Here is a 23,030-nt window from a genome sequence, read left to right on the forward strand (position 1 = left end):
GCTTTTGGAATTACGTACCGACATACCACCAGGATTCCCCCCTCTAGAATTACGTACCGTATACCACCGGGCATCTTGAAACTCCTGAGGAATAACCTCCGGCATTTAGCCATTTAAGGCCACCGGGCATCCGGCACCCCCATATTCCGGGCATCTCGACACTCCCAGGGCATCGTCGGCTCACACCTCCGACAGTCTTGTTACTATCTCCATTTACATTTATACATGTATTTCAATTTCAACATGACATTTGATGCAACAATATCAAGGATCTCAACCAACTTTTCATACCAATTAACATGTCATATGCCATCACATATGCAGCACAATCAACCACTCAAAGTATTTCATCACATGGAGAATTTCATTTATTTTCCAAAACACATCAGTTTTTCGAATAAATCAGAATGCATTCCTCTAATTAAAACTCCAGAAAAAAAATTAGTAAATGAAATTAATAAATTCTGAAAAATTGGCACATTATAGATGAGACCTAAAGGCAGATATCTCATGAAGAACACAACACCACCGGAATTCATACAAAACGGAATAGTCCATGCATTACAGCTTGCACAGTTTTAGAAAACATTTTAATTAAATACTAAAATGACCTTAAAAAATTATGAAATTCGAATATGTGATAGTCAAGACATAAAGGCGGATATTTCATGAAGAATACTACACCAAAAGATCCCCATATAGTTCAATACAGACCACGCATCATAGCACTACTAATTCTGTCCGTTCCACTTGCACAGTTTTTGAAATAATTTCGATTGAACCCTCAAATGTACTCAGAAAATTATGAAATTTGGAAAATTTGTAATTAAGATCTAGAGCTACACGTTTCATGAAGAAACCGAAGTCAAATTCGTTCCGGATTAAAATTTAAAACCATTTTACTTTCCTGTTTTCGGGTTTATCTTTTCCAGACTATCATCATTCAAAGAAACTCGATTCTTCGCCTTATATATGTTCATTTCTTCTAATTTTTCAGTATGTTATTCCTCAGAATATTAATTACAACTTTCATTAAGAACATATGATCAAATTTTGACCAGATAATTTTATAAAAATCACGGAGTCTTATTGGGTCGAAGTAATATTTTCCAGATCCGGTTTTCTCAAAGAAAAACGATTTCACCAACTTATCTTTCTTCTTTTCCTATGAATTTTTTTATATGTTTTACTTCAAGAAATATAATAAAACTTTCATTAAGAGATCAAGGTGATATTTTCAAAATAAAGTTACTTTATAGACCATGAAATCAGTGAAGCTCAGTACAACATTTCCAGATCTAACGTCTTCAAAGGAAAAATCGTTTCACCAAGAAAAACTTGTTCGTTTTATCTTAAATTTGAGTATGTTAATATTAAATATGTTCTTTACAACTTTCATGAAGAGTTCAAAGTGAAATTACAAGTAAAAGGTGACATGCAACACACGAAATCACCAAGAGGTTAACAAAACAGTTTCCAGATCTAACATTTTCGTAGAAAAAGGGTTTCACCCCTCAATACTCATCCATTTTGTCTCAAATTTTAGTAAGTTATACTTCAAGATGCCCTCTACAACTTTCATGAAAAGGTAGAAGTGAAATTTCAAGTAAAAAGTGACATGCAACACACAAACTCGTGAACAGTCAAGCTGATTTTCCAGAAACAGCATGCAAGACCAACAAACCTCTCCCCAAAGCTCCGAAATTGCACCACTTACCACAACCACGATTTATCATCTTCCACACACACACTTCACAGCAAGCAAAGGGTAGGTTTTAGGACTCTACTTGCCTTAAATTCAAGCACAAAACAGCAGCAAACAGAGGCAAAACGGCAACGAACGGCGGACAAACTCCCTTCCTTCTTCCTCGCATGGCCTCCTCCTTCCTCTCTCTCGGTTTCTCTCACTCTCAATTTCTTTCGGTCTCTCTTCTCTCTCTTACTTCCGAAAATCCACTCCCATTTTCTTGCTTTTTGATTAATCAATTAACTCTATTTTTGCATGAAAGAAAATGATTTTGTGGATGTAGGATGGACAAGTGTCTAATGGCAAGGGACCAGTGTAATTGTGGAACACATGGTTACCTACTTGAAACTCTAGCGGTTTACGACACTTATCCGTATAGCTTTTTGGCGACTTTGGCCAGTTCCTAACTTATCTCGAATTACCTGCACAACTTCTATGGTGAGTTGAACTAGCACATGACCAGTAATCCTCCTTTCTCCAACCTCATCTCAATGCATTGGAGTTTTGCAAGTTCGACTCTAAAGGGTTTCAAATGGTGCCATTCCGATGCTTTACTTATAACTATTGTTGTAAGCAAATTCTACGAGGAGTAGTCACTCGTCCCAACTTCCTTTAAAGTCTAGGGTACGAGCTCGAAGCATGTCCTCCAAAGTTTGGATAGTCCTTTCAGTTTGACCATCCGTTTGAGGGTGATAAGTCATGTTGTATTGTTCCCATAGCATGCTGAAGACTCCGCCAAAATATGGTCGTGAATTTAGGGTCATGATATGATGTAATGGTTACTAGAACTCCATGTAGATGAACTATTTGCCAAAGATATAGCTTGGCATATTCTTTCGATGTTTTATCTTTTCGAACTGCAAGGAAGTGGGCTGACTTCCTCAGCCAGTCGATGATCACCTAAATGGAATCATTTCCTCTTTCACTTCTTGGTAAGCCCAAAATGAAGTCCATTATGATGTGTTTCCATTTTCACTTCAGAATTTTGAGAGGTTATAGGAGCCTTTATCTATTGGACAATTAGGTTAGGCCCAGAGAACATAAAAGACTGTATTTACAAGAAATGAATGCATATTTTCCCAAATGGTAAAAGTAAAGGCATGCAGTTTTGACATTTTTCAAGTCTAAGTTGTCTCTCTATTGTCCCATATGTGGTGCGCAAGAAAAAGCTAGAGCACAATAGGAGACCAATGTCCATGAAGGGCCCTTAGATCTAATTGTTGAAAATCTGAAACACTAGCGAAACCACCACTCTTCACAACATTCTCAACCAACAGCCTAGATCTCGAACTTAACAAGGAAGTGTGCAGGGTGTCATCACCCCAAGCTAATTGTTGTTTATTTTAGTTTTTCAATATTTTTAATATAGTTTTCTTTTTTTTTTTTTTTTCCTTCTTTCTCTTTGTGGTTGGTCGCCGGCCATAGCGATGGCCAACGATTGGCTGGGCCAACTCGGCGAGCTCGTCAGAGCCTTGCCAGGCCACCGCGAGGGCTGGCGAGCTCCCTAGAGCTTCGTCAGATCTAGGCGAGGCCGAGCCTCACTAGTAGCCTCGCGAGACTTGCCTGGCCACCGAGGCCACCGGCGAGGCTCAACCTCGCCCAAGCAGCGCCAGGTTGGCCTTGCTTGATCGAGCTCGTCCAGATCTGGCGAGGTCACGACGAGACTCGACCCGACGAGCCTCGTCGTGGCTTGGCATCTCCGGGGGCCAGTGACGCTCTGGCGAGGTTGCCAGCCCTCGTTTGGCCGGTCGCTGGTGCTAGCCATGGCCAAGGCCGATGACTGGTAAAAGGAAGAAGAATAAGAAAAAAAAGAGGAGAGAGAAAATTTGTTTCTCAGAATTGTTTCGGAAACAAGAAACAAGTTTTTTCTATTTTTTGTTTATGTTCCAAATCTGTTCTTGAAAACAAAAACATAGATTTTTTTTTCCCAGGAACAAAAGCTTTACTAAATGGGTTTTTGTTCTTCTTTTGTTCCTTAGAACAAAAGAACAGAACTTTTTGTTTTGGGGAACATAAACAAAAATAAACAAACAGGCCTTTAATGGTCAAATCAATTTTCTGTAATGGTTACAAAATTAAAGCATGGAATAATGCTTTGTGATGATTACAGAATTAATGCCTAGAATAGTGCTCAGTAACAATTACAAAATTAATCTATAGAGTAATGCTCTACAATGGTTACGAATTAATGACCAAATTAATGCTCAGTTTCATTCAAACTTTGAAACTAGTTCAAACTCAATGGGCAAATTACGATTCTAAAACGGTTTCAAAGTTAATGGTCAAATTTATTTAAATAAATTGCATCTGAGACTGATAATCAATCAAATTTTTCACACACAAACAATTGTTAGCACAATTGAAGTGGTGAACACTTTCAAATTTCTTTTTACCTTTTGATGTGTGATTGGTAGTGTGTCTAAACTAAAGATCCGACATTTATGGGGCTCAAACTGAAAAATATGAGAACCTGATTACTTTAGACACACTATAAGGAGATTGGACACTTGTAGTACAAAACCGAAGAACATCATAACCAAATAACTTTAGGCACAGTACAAGGGTAATGCAATTAACCTTCCTTTTCGTTACAACATGCTTCTTATTAAAACATACATACAATACTTTGGAGATGTATACATGCGCGTCTTTCGCTACGAATTTTTTTATTTAATTTTACTTATGCATGTTTTCGGTAAATCACAACAGTGATACCGAGCCAATCTTTAGACATTTCATGCTTTTATTGATGTTGGATCATGTTGATTTTTATGATTTAATGGCCAATTCTCATTTGTTATGAGAATCATTTTAAGGGTTGAAGATGTTAGTACAATATGCATGTCAAATGATTAATATACAAGGTGAAACCGTTGATAACGATGCAAACCTCCTTATTTATAATATTAAGTCGAAATGGTGTTTGAACAAGTGGCCTTTTATTATTGTGATTTGATCCAATATTCTAGTGGTTGTTGATTAATTGGGTGTGGATACCAAGCGTCAATTGCCATTAACACTAGAATGTCCTATTTTCCCCTATAAAATGATGATATTTACATTACAAGACAGCAACTATTGGGATTTACCCCAATAGCTACCTTTTCATTATAAAAGGGGGAGATGGGGGTTCGAATTCCACCTTCTGAGTTAGGTTGGGACGATTTATTTTTAGGAGTGAATTTTGACCATCACGCTCTATAATACTTTATAAGGAGGCAGGTAAAAAGTTTAACTGTGTGAGGAGGGTTAGAATAGAACCGAACGAAAAAACCATTACAAGACAGCGAAATTCAATTTCCTCGAGAACCCATGAAAAGAGATTTTTAAATGTCACTCCGACTCTCACTCCTCCCTTTCACGCACTGCAACTCGCCGGAAAATGTCGCTGCGATTCTCCGCGACTACTCCGATTCGGTTCGATCCCAACCGAGCGACGTCAATGGCTGCGGGGCCCAATCGGCGTCCGCTTCCTCTTCCTCCTCGATCTCAAGCCGGGGTTGATCGGGAGCTCTCTCGCCGGCTCTTCATCCTCGGCGTCGGCTACGTCGGCCGGTTCTTCGCGCAGCACATGAAGGGCCAGGGATGGTACGCTCTCCTTCCGTGATCTGTTCGAGGGTCGAGTGGAGTTCGCGAGTGAGCTTTAAGCTCGGTCAGCTTCACAGGATGCGTATAATCTGTTCGGTGAATTGTGGGCCAGGGCTGTCTCGGGGACTTGCAGGAGCCTGGAGAAGAAGCGGCAGCTTGAAGAGGAGGGTCTAGATGCGCGCGTTCTGGACGCGAGTGAACCAGAGTAAGTGTCCGTTCCTTGCTGTATCCTCAATCTTCGAAGTCAAAGCTGTTTATGGCAGCGTGAGTGAGTCGGGTCATTGATATGACAAACGCGGAGGCCTCTGTCTCCAAGACTGAGAATCGCGTAATAATGAGAACTTTGAACTCGTGTGTCCCTTTATGCTGTAGCCTTTTCATTGGGTTGCCTAAGATGTTTTCTTCGAAGTCCTGAGTCAAATTTGAAGTCAGTTGCGTCTTGATGTTGCTTTTTCAGGTTGAGTACTCTGGACATTTTGAAAGATTATACTCACCTTCTTGTTTCTATACCCCCAGCGAGGGGCATTGGCGACCCCGTACGTCAGGCATTCTCCTGGTTGCGTGTTAGTTTCCTTCCAGAATGTGAATGAATGAATGAATCCCAATGTCGGCTAATTGGGTTGCTTTGGCTGCTTGTTTATTTTGTAGATGCTACAACACCGAGAATTTCTCGAGCATGTGCTGAGAGATGGAAATCTGCAATGGCTGTGTTATTTGTCATCTACTAGTACGTCTACATTACATTTGGAATTGGAACAGTGCTTAGTTGTACATCATTATCAAGCGAATCATTTTAGCATTTGGATATACGCACTATTATTTCTCTTTATGTAATTATTTTGATGTGCGGATCCTCTGCATAATATGTACATGTTGGATGGGTGTTGCTTAGAATATAAAGAGGACATCATTACAAAGATGCAGACCACATGCTGCTGCCACTGTGCAATGTTCTTGAACTGGCATTCTTCTGGATTGCTCAATGATTTTGCGTGACTATACCCCCTGCATCATCTAACTGGTGTATTTGAATTGAGTGCACATTTTCTCCACCACTCACCTATTCGCACATACATATAGAGGGCAAAAGACTGAGGAAAATGAAAATAATTGTTGATTGGTTGGGCCTTCTAGAAAACTTGTTGGTTGCAATTTAATGCTAATATCCAAGAAACATGGATTCATCAACTTGATTCTAATGCTTACATGGCTACAGCACCGATAATAGTTTGCAAAACTTACAAAATTTAGCTGGAGGTCCATTTGAAGTGATGGAGAGAGCAGAGTGACAGTGGAAGTTAAAAAGAAGATGAATCAGTGTCACTTAATGAACTCAATTATAGCTTAATTTGCCTTGACATGTTTATTTACTGCTGTTGTTTGCTCTAGAGTTCGAGTAAAATGATCAGGATGAATAGTACTCTCCATAGTCCCTATAATTGGGGATCATGCATCTGGTGCCCTTGTTAGCTTGACTTATGACCTCGGGTAGGCTCGAGGCATTTAGTAGTCTACTATGTTTAAGCATCTAAGGCAAATCCAAATGCTAGTTCCAGAATTTAGCCTGCATTAACATCTTATATTGGACTTTGGAATGATCTGTCGTGTTTTTTAAAAGTAGAATGATGTTACACTGATATATCTGGAAAGATTAAACTCTTGCATATAGACTAATGTGTCTTTACTTCAACCTGGGACCTTTTTTTTTGGTACAATTCTCTGTCTAGTCATGCTTCTTGATGTCATTTGGTTGTGTAAATTTCTTTCTGATTAATAGGTGTGTATGGAGATTGTGGTGGTGCGTGGGTGGATGAGGAGTGAGTATTCAATGACCACCTTTGGATTCTTGTAAGATGAATTTACTTAATTGCCAAAGACTAATGATATCTTGCGGCAGTTATCCAGCGAATCCTTCAACGGAGTTGGGTAGAATGAGGTTACATGCTGAAAAGGGATGGCTAGATATGGGCCACAATCTTGGAATTTCTTCCATGGTACTCCGACTTGGAGGCATATATGGCCCTGGAAGAAGGTTGTGGATATTTTTGGCATGATGTAACATGGCTTTTTTAGTTATTAGACAACAGAGCTACTCTAAACTTTATCGGTGTACAATTTTCCATGCTCTAGAAATCAGTGGATGTCGAGATTTGAGATGTTCTAAATCATGTTTCATTTTGTAGTTCACTTTACCTCCTTTTTGCAAACGTGCTTGGCGATGGATGATGATTTAGTTGAACTTTTGCTTGGTGACTGTAGCTTGCTACTAAATTCATTGCTTCTTTCACTTAATCTGATTTTCTTAAATTCGTCATTGCAGTGCCCTTGATACAATAATTAGCAGAAATCCTCTGTCAGACAGTAAGAAGATGAGATTATCAAGGCAATACACATCAAGAGTTCACGTTGATGACATTTGTCAAGCTCTCAGAGCTGGTATTTATGTGCCGTTTTCAAGGTATTTTTTTAACATATTATTGTCGTCAGGCATTATCTTAAGTCCATAAACTGGGAAAAATTAAGATATTCCATTGTCCCTGTGGCTTTCCTTCTTAGGGTGCTTTTTTTTTTGGGGGGGAGGGGGGGTGGCATTGAGGGCAATAATTAGACACAGTGGAAATGGAAAATCATAAATAATTCTTGTGTGCACACAGAATGGCAAAACAGACTTGAAACACAATTGATGGAACTTTTACTACTACTTTATTCTGAGAAAAGGCAATGGTCCATTCAAGCATTAAGAACCATTCAAACCTGGCAAAACCCTAATAAATTCAGAAAGTAAGACTAATCGGAATTAAAAAGAAAATAATAATGACATAACATATGGACCCACAAGTAATGGAAAATGGGCCTAGCACAGAAATGGCCCTAAAGTACATAAAAATCGTAGATTCGTCGAGCCGAGAACAACCTAAACGGGTTGTATGGCCATAGCGTGGTACAGTTAATGAACAGGTTTCCAGGATTGGCATTACGTGCCTCGTCAATTCTCTGGATCAAAAGTTATTTCTGTCAAAGCAACAATTCACCAATCATAGTCCCAATCCTTGTCTCTTTAACCTTCTATCTCTCAGATCCCTCCAAATCATATCCTGGCTAATAAACTTCGCTAGATGACACATAATGGGAGCAACTTTATTATGACAATAGAACATATGACAGTCAGATGAAAACACATGGAACAAGCGGAGCTACGCTGGATCCCTGATTTCTTTCCCCTTTTCATTACTTATGCATACTGGAAAATGTATGTAATTGCTAATGACCACACTCCTCTGTACCATCCAGCAAAATATACAATGTTGTCGATGACGATCCAGCACCCAGGGAAGAAGTATTCGAGTATGCAGAGGACTTGGTGAAGACAAAGTTTGCTGGCTGTTTTCAAGAGGACAAGTATCCTGATGGAACAGAGTCGACTGTACAGAGAGTGGGCAGAAGGGACGAGAAGCGTGTTCTGAACTCTCGTTTGAAGCAGGAGCTAGGAATTAAGCTGCTTCATCCAAGTTATAAATCGGGGCTGCGCAGCATTATTGAGCAGATTGATGTGGATTAGAGGTAATCAGCTAGCTGAAACAGTCACAAAGTTTACAGGCATTTGACAACCTCAACAGCTTGATGTTCCTGTTGTCATTCCATAGATCTCCCTATGCGGATCTTTATGAATGTGGAGCGGCACTGCAGGATTGGCCATCAAGCATTGGGGATTTTTTTTCCACAAAGTGAGACACATATCGTCACCCTGCTGCCATCTTGCACAGTTGACTGAGGTAGCTCAATCTTCAGAGGAAACGCTTCATCCATAGCAACGGGGTTCAAACATGGTGTATATGCCACGTGGTTGCTACTCTCTACAGCCAAAAGAGGAAAAACTCTTTCAGGAAGTGCTGAAGCAAGTAAAAGATCCAGATGGTTATGCATCAAATAGTAACCAAAAAAAGAGTCCTGATTTGCCATTTATGGGGAGGGTGTTGACGAAAGAAGTGAGAATTGTTTCATATTGTATTTTGCAGATTTTCTAAAGCACCATGTTCAAATGTTCTTGATGTCGGTGAGTAAGGCTGCGTTTGTTTTTGTTTTTTTTTATGTTTTTAAACACTTTTTTTGTTTTTATGTTCCTAGGAACAAAAAAGAAACAGAAATGCCTTTGTGGCGTTTTTGTTTCTTTTTGTTCTTTTGTTCCTAGAAATAAAAAGGGAATAGAAATAAGAAACAACAAATTTATGTTTCTTATTTGAAACATATTTGAAGAACAAAAATGGAACAAAATCATGTTCTCCTGTGAGCCTCTCCTCTTGCGAGCGTCTCCACTGTCGTCTTCTCCGGCGCCGACAGTCGACTCTGTCTCGAGACCATCCGGCTTCTCCACCGTAGTCCTCTCCGCTGCGAGCTGCGCAAGCATCTCCACCGGCGTGGCGAGGCCGACCTCGCGCCTGGCTGGGCGAGCTCGATCTCGCCCAGATCCGGCGAGGCCAAGCTCACCCAGCGGCTGGGGGGAGCGGCGAGGACGGTCGGTCGAGTCATGGGCTGGCGCGGGGTCAATGATTGAGCGGATCTCAAAATCGTGGGTCATGGTGCGGTGAGATCTGATGCGGCGGTGGTGAACGGAGGCTCAAGACTTGCAGATGCGTTGATTGGGCGTGAGGCGGAGGGGATGCGGCGGTGGGCGGCTCTTTGGGGCTGGGCGTGAGGCGGAGGGGTGGTCTTTGGGGCTCCGGCGTCGCTGGGTCGTTGGCGGAGGCTTCGGGTGCAGGTCTGGTGTCGCGAGGGGAGAACATGGAGCGGCAGGTGACGGATCTGGGGACGCAGAGGTCGGCGACGCCGTCGGGTGCGGGTCCGGCGTCTCGGCGTGCAGGGGGCGCGGTGGTTGCTCCGACGAACAGCCAGTACGGTGGCGGCAAGGAGGCGTCGAGCACGGTCGCCGATGCGGTGGAGGGAGACGACGGTGTGGCTCTGGGTCATCGTCGGCTTAGCTGCTGGCACGGGCGCGCTAGCACGGTCGTGCGAGGAGATGCCGGGGAGGAAGAGCGACCGGCCAAAAGAAGAAAAAAAAAAGGAAAAAGAAAAAAGAAAAAAAGAAAAAAGGAAAAATAAATAAAAAAATAAGAAAAATAAGAAAGAAAATAGAAAATAGAAAATAAAAATATTAAAAAATTAAATGAAATAAAAAAATTATACAAATTTACCAAACGTATTTCTGTTCATTTTTTATTCTTGGAACAAGTTTACTAAACACGTTTTTGTTCAAAAATTGCTCCCAATGTAAAACATTTTTTCTATTTCTTTTCTTGGAATAATTTTTAAATAGAAATGTTACCAAACGCACCCTAAGAGAAACGGAGTCTCAGATTGTGGTAATAATAGGCAATATGAAAATATTTCTAGTAGGTTTTGTTTATCATTATGGTTCATTTAGTTATTAATTTAGCAGCAGCGGCAAAAGTTGCTGGACATGTGCAATGTCGATGGATGTATCCATTTGAAAGGTGATATATTTCAATATTGAAAATACTTTATTTTATTTTATATTTGTTGATACACTAAACATGAACTATATCGTGTGTCCATCGGTACTTCTCTATATCGAAATCATATGTTTGAAATAGATGACATCCCGATGGTTCCATTGCAGAAGGATATCTTGCAGAAGAAAGTGTACCATTTTGTTCGAGATACTTCAGTAAACCTGATTCAAGAGGGAGTGGTCAATCTGATAGAAATCTTGATAAGAATATTGAAAAGGGTGTTTCAATGTTCTTATCTGTTTATTGACGCCTGTCTTTAACCACGCACAGCAAGTTTGAATTTGAGATCAAGAGAAAAAATCGTCATCATAGGCTATGTAGAAAAGAGTTGGACAAATTGGTGATTTGAAGGTTCCAAACTCGATGTAAATCTCGTGCTAGTGTTATCTTTTTCTGCTTTTGTTTCTCGACGAAATTGAGCATGTGGAGATACTTTAGTCTTTCGACATATCTTTATATGTAGGTTGCTTCTTTGGAGGGCAATGAAAGCATAAGATGATGAAATTAGATGGCTACATCGTGGACTAGATCCTGGGAATAAGTACAAAAGAAAACCCTAAACCTATTACGTTTATGTCAATTTAGTTGTAATTTTTTTAATTTGATCAATTTAATCCTAAATCTTTTGATAATTTGTTAATGTAGTCCATTTAACTAATTTTAACAAGAATTTAATGACGTGGATGCTGAGCGTCCTACGTGATATGCCAAATACAACCATGGAAAATTTTTGAATTTTTTTCTTTTCATTTTTTTTTTTTTATTGTTAAGGGCAACATGGGCCATTAGCTGAGGACCTATGAGCCTCACCAACCACCAAGTGAAGGCCATGAGCACTTGTGTCGATTTGAGCGATAGACGTGAGCTCTCACTAGTTGCTAGCAAAGGTCACAACCCTTGCCAAATGGTTAGCAGGGGTCCTTAGGCAGTGGCCCCTCACTGGCCCTTAACAACATAAAAATAAATAAAAGAAAGATAATAAAAAGGAGAATAAAAAATTAATGAAAAATTTAAAAATAATTAAAAATATAAATAAAAATTGTTTATGTTAGTACCTTCCGTGCCAAGTAAAATGTCAAGCAACCATGTTATTAATTTCTTGTCAAAATTGGCCGGATGGAATAGATTGATAAATTATCAAATGATTTAGGACTAAAATTGGTTATATTAAATGTTTATGATTGAATTGCTACAAGAGTAATAAGTTTAGAATTTTTATTCCCTAAATACTGTGGGGGAGAAGATTCAAGGGCTATGCCGTACATCGCATCCAATTTCAATCATGATATCACGAGAAGAATAGACTGACTAAAATAGCGGACCTATCATCAAGTCAAAGATTTAATGCTACGCAAGCGCAAGGGACCAACACCCAATTATGGGTGATCTCACGTACTACGGTAGGAACTTTGAGTGGTGATCCATGTGTGTTGGTCTCTCAGGTTCAACAGATTGTATTGTGTGCAAGATACGCGGGACAAATATTGGTGGGTTGCTGTCAAGACTTTGCTAAATACCTTCGCTAAAGATAGCAGCACAATGATGCGGAATGAATTCCTTGATTCAGTCGACGACAATTTCAATTGGGTTCAAGATTATGCTGATTGACAAGCCACTCGTGCTTCAACCAATGGAGGAAGACGAAAGTCAGAAGTCTGAGTTTGAACAAGATGATATTCGAAGCTAACTTGGTTACCAGTAACTTAGAATAGCTTCTATGTGAGCATGTTTCTTAGACTATTTTCTCAGACAGTTTCCTTTACTTTATTCATATTCGATTTGTTGCATTGAACAGTCGTCGAACTGGATTCTGCATTTTTTTTTCGTGAACTTTCTTTTGCAGTTCAGCCAAACAGAAGAATACTTGCGGCTCAGAAAGCCGCAACGTAGTGGCTTTTGCCACGGTTCCAAAACTGCAGGTGAAACCTTTTGCTGCACTTTATAACCACAGAAAGACAACCGCAGACTAAACCTGTTAACTTGTAGTGGTTGAAGATGGCGGACTCTGGTTTTATTCTTTCAGGATTGTACTTTCTCGAAATATGAATGTAAAATGGATGAGTCCTGTTTTTGTACTCAACCTGGTCAACTAGGATGATTGCATCCACTAATATGATTTCTCGAAGCATAAAATTGCCATAACCAATCAATTCCCATGACTTCTGCCTTTGACTTCTTATATTAGTCAGTTTTCCAATCGTAGTAGCTTCATATGCGAATGACTAATCAAGACAAATTCAAGCAATTAACCCTTTTATCAAGTGGAATGCCATTGATATATCTTAAGGTTACATTTGGTCATTTGAATTTCTAACTAGAATATGATTGGATATGATAAAATATAAAATTTCAGAAGATTTTAATATATCTTTACACTTTGTTTGATGACTGCATAATAAAATTAAATATATTTACATAATATCATATTTATTATTTAGTTAAAACGACAAATCAATATAGATTAATTATAAATTTTATAGACAAAGATAGTAAAATCTCTAATTCAACTTTATTTTTATTTTTATTTTCCTCTTTTTTTATTAATTTTTTATTTCTTTCTTCCCCTTCCATTATCTTGCAATTAAATTTTATTAATAGAAAACTGTACTAATATACCTAAAATACTAAAATACCAATATTTATATATTAAATTTAATATTATAAAATAGAATTAAATTTGAATATATAATTAAAAATAACATTAAATTTTAAATAACAATCACACCCATGGAGATGGTCTAGAGGGTTCATAACCATTCCTCTTATTACAGGACGCTTACCTAGCCAACATTTCAATTTGACTTTACCTAACTTTTTCTAGTTCACCTCAACATTCCCCACTTGTCCGACTGTTGCCGAGTAGTTTTTGGATATCAAATGGTTGTGAATAACATATGAAAGTCACTTCGTCGGCTTGATCAAGATTATTAGTATTTTTGCTATTAACATCAATATTTTGCTCGTTATCAGTAAAAATTAGTACATGTTTGGTTTTTTTGGAACGAATATGAAGGTCCTCTACCATGTTTTCTTCGTTTTCTCCCTCCTGTTGTTCCAAATTGTTGATTAATTTGTACGACAATGAAGGAACTTTTGTATTTATTTCTTTTATTCCAATAGATTTATTATTATTATTATTCTTTTAGTCTTGGGCTTGAAGAAAATTTTCAAAATTTTTGTTTGATCTTCTGAATGAATTCTTCCTTGTTCGGTTTCTGGAAATGGAAATAAAGAAAAAAAAATTCTCTTTTTTTTTTTCTCTTGATAATGAATTTTTATCAAATGCATCTATTTTTTCTTCGAATTTTTCATGATCAATAGTAAAAAGTATACTATGAATCTTATTTATCCAACCTATCTCCACTAAAATTTCTTATATCAGAAATTCAAATATTATTCATATTCAAATATAATTTTAAATTTGTTAATTTAAGTTCTTTATTTTGAAAAAAAAATTCTTATTATGGATATTAGAAATTGTTCTTTATTTTGGAAAAAAAATTTCTTATTATGAATATTAGAAATTTTATCTACCTTTATCCTATATCCCCTTTATATTCGATTGTATGACGTCTTAAGTAGGCACCAAACGCAAGTTAAGGATAAATTTTATCCTATCCTGAATTTTATTCTAAATTTTATCTTGACCATCAAACATAGCCTAAGTGGATCTGTATTTGAGTTACAAAGTACAGCAGTATTTTAAATATATAGCCATCAAATAGCATGTCATAACAGCCGCCTGATCAATACATAAGCAGCCCATGATGTCATTAGATAAACTAAGGTAATTCGCATTGCTCCTGAATCCAAAGTAGGATTCACATTATACAATCAGTAACCTAATGAGGTAATCTCCATTAGCGGGCATATAAAATCAAGCCCCATGCTGCCTACGGTGAAACTGACCTCAATGGAAATTTGGCATAAGAATGGGCAAAACAGGAGCCTGTACTGCCGCAACCAAACCATCACATCCCATGTTCCACTCCCAATATTAATGGCGTTGATGGTAACGGCATTTAAAATGCTGTTCCTTAGCTCCATATATCAGACTCCATGGAGTGCTCAAAGCCCAACCAAGCAATCGCTCCCAGCATACCGCCTCAAAGATATTGACTGCACGGAGACATATTAAGTGAGTCCACAATTATATATGCATAATAAGACTTGACCTGTGCAAAAGCTCGATAAAACCAAAGGAAGAATATCTGTAGAGCTGAAGTCTTGCACCGTGCTTCAACTACTAACCTCTTAGTACTGTTCAATCTTTGCGATATCTCGACCAAAAGCCCTTCTTCCTGGCAGAATCATTCTCTGATAAGGACCTGCCCCACTTGGATCCTAAAGAGAAGTGCCTTCTTAAGAAGGGCTTTGCAAAAGAGCTCCCTGAACTGGAACTCATTTCTAACCTGGGAATTTTTCTTTCTTGTGCCATCGCTTTCCCTTTATCAAAGATCTTCAAGTCACCATCCCCAACCCGTTTCTTGAATATCTTATAGCTCCGCGACTTTAACTCAGCTTTCTTGGACATCTTCAATACTTGCTTCTCTCCCATCGTACAAATTGGGCAGTTTGGGTCATAACGGTCTGTCTCTTGAGTCATCATATCTAGGCACTCCGCATGGTAAACATGCCCACAGACCAATACCGCAACCACTGCAACCTCATTACTGGTAATTCTAAATGATGATCTCTCTGTCACGAGCTTAGTACACGCGCCACATGTTTGCAAATCAATGGACGGTGAAGATGAGAACCTGCTGCTACATCCACTGATCTTGCCACAACCAGAGCTGAACTGCTCACTGTCAAAAGACCACCTCTCTTTCTGGGAAGAGGCCACAAGCTCAGAAAATGTGCGCATAGACCAACCATCAGAAAAGCCACTTTGGGATCCAGTAGTGAACTCGTTGCTACAAGGGGACAGGACAAATGATGGTCTTCCTTCGGATATCGAGTTCCTACATGGTGATTTCATTCCCAAAATCCGACTATCAGAAATCTGTCTCAACAACTGGTGTCCTGCTGAACATTGGGCCCGTCTTGAGGGGGTAGAATTTGGAGGAACAGCAGGAGTATGGGAAGACAATGGATCTGCTATTGGCATTGAAAAGGATGAAGGTATGGTTGGAGAAAATGAGATCTTGGGAGCAACTGATTCAGGGGATTCTGCTGCATTCTTCAGCTGAAAAATTAACAATTTTAATGAGAACATCACCCTAAACTCTTCCCGGAGAATCAGCCTCAATCAATTCAAACTAACCTCTGCAGAATCATTGTTCGCCTGGGATATATCTACATTGAACAAGAAGATCATCAGATTTAGCACTACAAGTCCAAAGAGAAGGACGTTTGGAGCAAATAACAAGCTTGTCAAGGAAAAAAATGACAGTGACTAACAAGGCTCCCATTCATCTCATTCTGAGGAGTTCCAAATAACTATAACCTATTAACACAATGGTAGATCAACATGTTTAGTTATTAGTTTGTAACGGCACATACAACCAGGACACTTGCCACCTAACATGTTTCAGTGGCTGTACTAGCTCTCTGCAATAATCGGGAACACGTGTTTATGGTATTCCACCAAACGAGTGCAATCAGGACTATCATCAAATGGAAGAACTTCAGATAAACGCTTTTAGGACAAGAGTAGAGACATTTTGGAACAGCCAAGAAGATACACACCACACCAATGGCTTGAGTACAAGAAATCTCTTAAGCTATTATATGGGCCTTTTTTGTTGGACTAATATCATTTAGAAGGCATTAATTGAACAAAGACTGATAGCTAGGCAACATTGTCATGTAGATTAATCATGTGACCATTAGCCCAAGCCTTCCCAGCTTCTAAGATTTTAGCTTTCCTGTATAACAACTTCTTCAGGGGAACTAGAGACTTTGACATTTCCCAAATGGACCCTAAGACCTTGTTAAGTAACGCTCCTTAAAACATTCCTCCAAAGATGACACAATTAACAGAATGTCATACTTACCAGATAATGATGCTGCTGAATCAGCTCCTATTACATCATGAGCTGGGGACTGTTGAGAGATGGAAGCTCCGACAATTCCCAACGGACTTCTTCCATCTGATATGTGGCCTTGTCTTGAACTGATCAGTTCCTTAATCTCAGTGGGAGCACAGTCACTATTTCCACGATTTAACTCATATGGTGGATTGTCAATTTCACCAGCCACACGTCTTCTATTTTCCCAACGGAAGCTCCACGATGGAGAATATATGATATTCCTGTGCAAAGTCTCATTGGCTGTTCGGCAGGGAACAGTTCGATCTCTGGAAGCAACACAGCAAGCTGATCCCATGATTCTTTCACATGCAACTATTTTGTCTGACCATCATTCTCTACTTGTTGTGCATCAAGTCTAGAAGCAATCTAGTGCTGTTAAACAATGATGTCATCCAAATCTAAGAAGAACATCAAGATTATTCAACCATCCTTTAAAGATACCATCCAAAAGACCAAGGAAAAGTACCTCAAAACAATATAATTCTGCCCACAGTTTTCATGCAATTTCATCCTGCATAAAATGGAAGCAATTATAAGACTTATGCGACAAAATAGATACCATGCGATTAAAACTATTCTTTGAATAAAGTCTCAAGTTAAGAGTGTGTGGAAAGAGTATAAGACAATAAAGATTCAAATGAATCAAACACAGTCAAAAGCTATTGAGCAAGACAAAATCATGACTAATAAACAAGAAAATCCAAACTGTTAAAAACGAAAGAGAAATAAATGCTCCAAGCTTGTTTCAGTAACATGATAATCATGGATATAAATGCATGAAAGGGAGGATGCCTAGCAGGCTAGTGCACCAAGCTTCTTTGGCAAAGCAAGTTCTTCCAAAGAAAGAACATTTCCCCTTTTCACTACAACAGATGAAAAACAGAAATGGGTCATGTTCAGAGACCAGCTGAACGACAGCGTCACATCCAACCAAAGGCACAAATAAATGCACTCCTTATTACTTGCAAAAGTTCTAGAACGGGAGACATCATTCACTTACTTCCGACAAAACCTGCTAAGCTTTGCAAAATCTTAACGATGGGATTACAAAATCGCACATCATAATCCTAAAACAGAAAAGGGACTCGACAAAACATCAATAATCAACAGAAAACAAACAGATAAAGAAGAAACACTGATCCAAAGCATAAATTCTGTCCCTCTCTTCTTCGAAATAGCTCGATAAAATCCAGTGGCTCAGCAGCTCGCTCGAGCATCGAGCGTGGAATATATAGGTCACGGCGGCGCCTAATATAGCAACACCGTCCACGAAAGACGACCAACACAAATTACAGAGTTACACCGACCGATCTTCCATCAAGACATGAAGAATTAAATCTCAACAGAGAGCCAAAAAGATTGAAACCCCTAACGAAGCGCGCTCCAACCGACACCAAAATGCGACGGAGGAGACGAAATCCAATCACCCCCCCCCCCAAATGCGACATCAACGCAGCACAATCGCATGTCGGAAACACACGGAATCAAAGCACGATGCAACAGCTACGAAAACCATGCCTAGAAAAAAAGAAGAAAAAAAGAGATAGCGCCAGATTCTCAGAATCTGAAAAGGTTCGTGCAGTGCAGGGTCCTTCGATGAAGAGCACGAAACTTTCGCGAAAATGGAAACAGGAGAAGAATCAAAAAGTGAACACGAACCATTTCCTAGGGCTTCTTCACAGAGAGAGAGAGAGAGAGAGCAGCTCCAGTTTCTCTGCAACGGAAGAGAGGGAGAGCACAGAGGAAGGACACAGAGAGAGAGAGAGAGAGAGAGAGAGAGCGCCTCGCTTATAACGGCGTGACTGGCGAGTGGGGCGGGCGTCGCATTCGCGGCAGAGAAGGGAGCGGGGGCCGTTATAACGGCGTTAGGGACCGGGGGGGTACGGGAGAAGAAGAAAAAGCTGAAAAAGTGCTGGTTTTCGCCTTCCTTTTCTTCTTCTCCTTCTTCTTCTTCTTCTTTTTTGTTTTGTTTTGAGGAGCTTTTTTTAAATAAATTCCTTCTCCTAGTCATTTTCTCGGTTCGAGAATAAGTACTGGGATATTTTGATTCTTCATTTTCATGAAAGTAGATGGCAACAGGCTGAAAACATGTCCAAGGAATATAATTAGTAACCCCTTTTTCGTTTTTATAATTTAAACTTTTATTGAATAGTATCCTTTTAGAAGGACTTGTTTGTCCTTCCACAAACATATAACATGCAATATTGTAGAGGGTGAAAATATTACGATGCCCCACACTTTTCATTACTCCGAAAGTACCGCTGGTTTCATGTGAACTAAATTGACAGAGTGAATAATGTAGTATCACGTATTTTGTGAAGACTATGAATAGTACTTGTGTTGCAAGGTTAAAAAGAATTTATTCATTATTGCAGGTTGACAATGCACTCAAAATCTTAGCAAGGAAGTCATTCTTTTCCTTAAAAGTGTTTTGATAATTAAAAAAAAGGAGAGAAAGCGTATGGGGAATTGTGGCGCTCACTCACACTCACTCCTGTCCTGACTTTCCGCCACTGCAGAAAAGTGGCGCCGACGGATGGGCCACGCCTTGGCCCAGTTCGCTGGCTCGGGTCGTCCGCGTCAAAGAAGCAGAGCCCCACGCGAAGTCGTACACCCTCGACGGAGGACGACGAGGTTGACCGCTGACCTGGGCGCGATGATCCGACGGCCCACGCGCAATCTTTTTGCCGACCGCTTGTTGTGCTGTCTGAGGAGTAATTTCGTGAGGGGATCCATTCGAGAGTGTCGACTGGGGCAATCGCTCTCGGAATGGGATCTCGATTTTAGAAATCATCCTTTTGAATTTCCGTCCTTCTCTTTGTTCCTTCTTTTTCTTGTTCTATTGGTTCCCTCTCCCTCCTTTCTTCCTCATCTTCCTTTGGATGCATTTGATTTAATATTTTGAAAATCCATTAGAAAAATGCTAAGCAGTTTAACTTTAAAAACTTTGAATAAATACAATAGTCGCTTGATAAACTATACTTTGAAAAGTAACTTTAAAAGAAATGTCGTTTGATAGAAAACATATTTAAAAAGCCTTTTGAGTAAGTAATATTAGTTTTTTAATTTCTATTTGTTTAAAATTGAAAAAATCAACTTTTTAATATAAATTTTGACAATAATACTTAAAAATCAAATAAATATAAATACTTAAAAAAATCAAATATATATAATTAAAAAAAAAACTAGCGAAGGGCTATGGCTACTAGAGAACCAAATCTGGCATCAGCCGTCGTCAATCGAGGTTGCCCAAGGTTGGCCGACCTCCGGCGAGGGTCGCGTGACCCTAGCGAGGGCATTAGAGGTCACCCAACCTTGGGCAACTCGCGGCAAGGGTCGCAAGACCCAAGCGATTGTTGCTTGGGTTGCGGCCACTTGGGCCACTCGATGTCGTGTGACCCTTGCTAGAGGTTGCCTGACAACAAATGGCCACTAGCGATTGGGCATAGCCCTTCACTAGATTGGCGAAGGGTTGGTCTTTAAAAAAAAAAATTATATAAATTTGATTTTTTTAGCAATTATATGTATTTGATTTTTTTTAGCATTTAAAAAAACAACAAGGGCAAAGTTGGAAATTTGAAGAATGGGTGAAGGTAGTTTTGGAAAAAAATGAATTCGGCATTTAGCCAAATGCTGAAAGCTCAAAGTTAGTTTGTACTAGCATTAGGCTTCTAGCTTTTCAATATTGGTTTTCACTTAAAATTTCCTTTAAAATGATTACCAAAAAGTCCAAAGATTTTACCCAAAGGCTTTGAAGGCCGAAAACTCCTTGGGAATGTTGAACCAAACACACTATTTGTCCCTATCTTCAATTGTCTCCCTCCACGATGCATGAGGGCTCGGCCCAATTCCCTAAAAAAGCCCTTGAGTTTAGATCCGATTTCAATTCTATCTTGAACTCTCTTTCGTAAAAAAAAACCACAAATTATTACTTAAGTCCCAAATAGGTCCCTCGTAAAAAATACATCTTCGTAAACTGATACTGTTGGCGCTAAAATTGGCTTAATGGGCTTCAAAAAGAAGATGAGCGATAGGCATCGATAAGAAGTAAAGATCAGTTAGGCCCAGTTTGTGAAAAACAAGTGGAAAATGGGACGGGCTAGAAGACAACCGGTTAAGGGGGATGTTGAAGAACGAGATGTCATAAACCGATTGGGAAGGAAAAGAGAACGTGGGAGCAGTCCAAGGAATTCAATATCGAAGATAACGTAGATAAAACAACACGGTTACCACAGCAATGTCAAAACTTCTAGAATGGTTTGAAATTGATATAGTAATCGCTAAAAAGCGGTTATTCGTAGAAATTCTATATAAATAGCCAAAGAGGCACAGGTGTAAGGAACCTTTTTGCCAATAATCAACAATCAATCAACAATCGTAATTCGTTACCCTTTATTGCACTTTACTTTTAGCCCATTTTTATGTTCTCTCCTATTTTTCTTTACTTCAATTGCCATTAGTGTAGAAGTTGCTTTCTTTCCGGAATGACACAAAACCCAGTTCAAACAATAAAGCCAAAACTTTGTCGTTTCAATAAAAGATATTTCTTGAGGGAACCCTTCCCTAGTGAATATCTTTTTGGCACACTTGGTAGGACAGTTGTGTTCCGTTCCTATGAGGTGTCGATGGCAAAAACAAGGAACTAGGGGAGTCGCCTTTCTATAATTCATCCTTGAAGTGTGTGGGAGAGAGGGTGCGTTTGGTTGAACTTTTGGGAAAAACCTTTGGGAAAATGCAAAGAACTTTAAGTTAAAGGAGTTTTTTAGAATGCAAATTGTGTTTGATAAATTGTAATGTCAAAGTCCATTGTGAAGTACCTTTAGGCAAAATAGTGTTTAGAAAAATTTACATTTACAAATAATTTTTGTAATAAAAAAGAAAACGGTTGGTCGTCGAAGAGTAGGTGGCCATCGGCAACAACAAGTCCTTCTCCTTCACCGCTGTTCCTTCCAGGCCGTTGACCTGCCACCGCGAGTCCCTTAGCCTCCTCCATGCCATGCACCTCCCCATTGTCCTCGCCCACTACCCCAATGCCACCACCCGCGATCTCTCCCTCTGCCTTCGCATCACCGATGCCTCTCTCGTCATTGTCGTTGTCGCCCACGAGAATGTCCTTCACTCCCTCAACCTCTTCAAGTCTCAATTCTTCACTGTCGCCGGGCTGTAGGTGACCTAGATCTGGGTCGCCGAGAGGTCGCGCGACCTCGTTGGGACCCAAATTTGGGTCGCCGAAGGTTGCACGGCCCAAATCTGGGTCGCAGCGACCTAGATTTGGGTCACTAGGGGTCGCAGCATTGTCGGGGGTCATAGCGTCGTCAGGGGTCGCAATGGTCACTCGACCTTGCTGCGATCTAGATCTAGGTGGTCACTAGAGGTTGCACGCCAGACCTTTGGCTACTAAGATCTGGTTTGCAGCAAGGTCGCAATGACGTGACTCGCGAGTGGTTGCCGAGGTCATGCGACTGGCCGCCAATGGTTGCCATGACCACACCGGCCTCATGCCGACCTTTGTCCAACTCATCATCGGCCCATCACAGCTACACACAACTTTACCGGCCAACATCAACAAAGAAGAAGGTGAATAGTCATGAGGACAATATCGGACAAATGAAATGTTAGTGAGGATATTTGTGGAAGAATTTTTTTTCTTATTCTCCCCTCAGCATTTCGAGAAGGTCAAATGCCTAAGGCAGCCCCATGGCAGCCTTGGGTTTTCAGCCTTCCAAAGGCTCATTTTTTCCAAGTATCTTTACAAAAGAAGTTCCCAAACACCATTTTTTTAGCCCAAAGGACCTTGGATGCTCAAAGTGACTTGGCAAAGCCACTCCCAAACGCACCCAGAGAACTGTCGGTTTTGAGAATTCCAACTAGAATGCAAACCTAGTTGATGATGTCAACACAGGCAGTAATTCTGCAGATGTTCCTCGGGAATTGTCCAAGGATCAAATGAGGGAGTTGGCCCCAAATTCAACGATAATGATCACAATGAGAAGGATGTTCAAAGAATAGCAATATGATATAACCAATCATATGGCTAATCATTTGTATGGTGTTTTGATTCCTCTATTTACCAATCTAGTCACTAAATTGACTTCGAGGATGGGATCGTCAAATCAAGCGAACGCGGTCTAC

General features: G+C 39.7%; 2 protein-coding genes across 6 annotated transcripts; one reads left to right on the forward strand and one right to left on the reverse strand.

Moving 5' to 3' along the window:
- The first annotated feature begins 5,013 nt into the window (after nucleotides 1-5,013).
- Nucleotides 5,014-9,416, forward strand: LOC104448989 (protein YeeZ). 3 transcript variants are annotated; one of them, XM_039314814.1, is made up of 9 exons: nucleotides 5,015-5,335; nucleotides 5,448-5,540; nucleotides 5,793-5,898; nucleotides 5,984-6,062; nucleotides 7,113-7,152; nucleotides 7,233-7,367; nucleotides 7,656-7,793; nucleotides 8,627-8,896; nucleotides 8,980-9,416. In XM_039314814.1, the coding sequence occupies exons 1-8, from the start codon at nucleotides 5,130-5,132 to the stop codon at nucleotides 8,892-8,894; spliced, it is 1,065 nt and encodes a 354-aa protein (XP_039170748.1). In that variant the 5' UTR covers nucleotides 5,015-5,129; the 3' UTR covers nucleotides 8,895-8,896; nucleotides 8,980-9,416. The 3 variants fall into 3 exon arrangements, with proteins under 3 accessions (XP_039170749.1, XP_039170748.1, XP_039170750.1); XM_039314816.1 differs by having other exon boundaries at nucleotides 5,017-5,335; nucleotides 5,793-5,871; XM_039314815.1 differs by having other exon boundaries at nucleotides 5,014-5,335; nucleotides 8,627-9,416.
- A 5,123-nt stretch (nucleotides 9,417-14,539) lies between these two features.
- LOC104448990 lies at nucleotides 14,540-18,820 on the reverse strand. Of its 3 annotated transcripts, none has more exons than XM_010062971.3 (6): nucleotides 18,558-18,820; nucleotides 17,365-17,409; nucleotides 16,863-17,253; nucleotides 16,130-16,161; nucleotides 15,115-16,051; nucleotides 14,540-14,982 (listed from the first exon to the last, which is right to left on the reverse strand). In XM_010062971.3, the coding sequence occupies exons 3-5, from the start codon at nucleotides 17,191-17,193 to the stop codon at nucleotides 15,128-15,130; spliced, it is 1,287 nt and encodes a 428-aa protein (XP_010061273.2). In that variant the 5' UTR covers nucleotides 17,194-17,253; nucleotides 17,365-17,409; nucleotides 18,558-18,820; the 3' UTR covers nucleotides 14,540-14,982; nucleotides 15,115-15,127. The 3 variants fall into 3 exon arrangements, with proteins under 3 accessions (XP_010061273.2, XP_018732098.2, XP_010061271.2); XM_018876553.2 differs by having other exon boundaries at nucleotides 16,863-17,270; nucleotides 18,558-18,819; XM_010062969.3 differs by having other exon boundaries at nucleotides 16,863-17,296; nucleotides 18,558-18,819.
- Nucleotides 18,821-23,030: the final 4,210 nt, after the last annotated feature.

The sequence above is a fragment of the Eucalyptus grandis genome, chromosome 6, assembly GCF_016545825.1.
Source record: "Eucalyptus grandis isolate ANBG69807.140 chromosome 6, ASM1654582v1, whole genome shotgun sequence".
NCBI lineage: Eukaryota > Viridiplantae > Streptophyta > Magnoliopsida > Myrtales > Myrtaceae > Eucalyptus > Eucalyptus grandis.

Coding starts and splice junctions, on each gene's coding strand:
- LOC104448989 (XM_039314815.1), top strand. CDS start 5,130: ATGTCGCTGCGATTCTCCGCGACTACTCCGATTCGGTTCGATCCCAAC. Junction 5,336..5,447: donor CACATGAAGGGCCAGGGATG/GTACGCTCTCCT, acceptor ATTGTGGGCCAG/GGCTGTCTCGGGGACTTGCA. Junction 7,153..7,232: donor GGTGCGTGGGTGGATGAGGA/GTGAGTATTCAA, acceptor ATCTTGCGGCAG/TTATCCAGCGAATCCTTCAA.
- LOC104448990 (XM_010062971.3), bottom strand. CDS start 17,193: ATGGGATCAGCTTGCTGTGTTGCTTCCAGAGATCGAACTGTTCCCTGC. Junction 16,162..16,862: donor TTCAGCAGCATCATTATCTG/GTAAGTATGACA, acceptor TGTTCAATGTAG/ATATATCCCAGGCGAACAAT. Junction 16,052..16,129: donor CGAACAATGATTCTGCAGAG/GTTAGTTTGAAT, acceptor TTAATTTTTCAG/CTGAAGAATGCAGCAGAATC.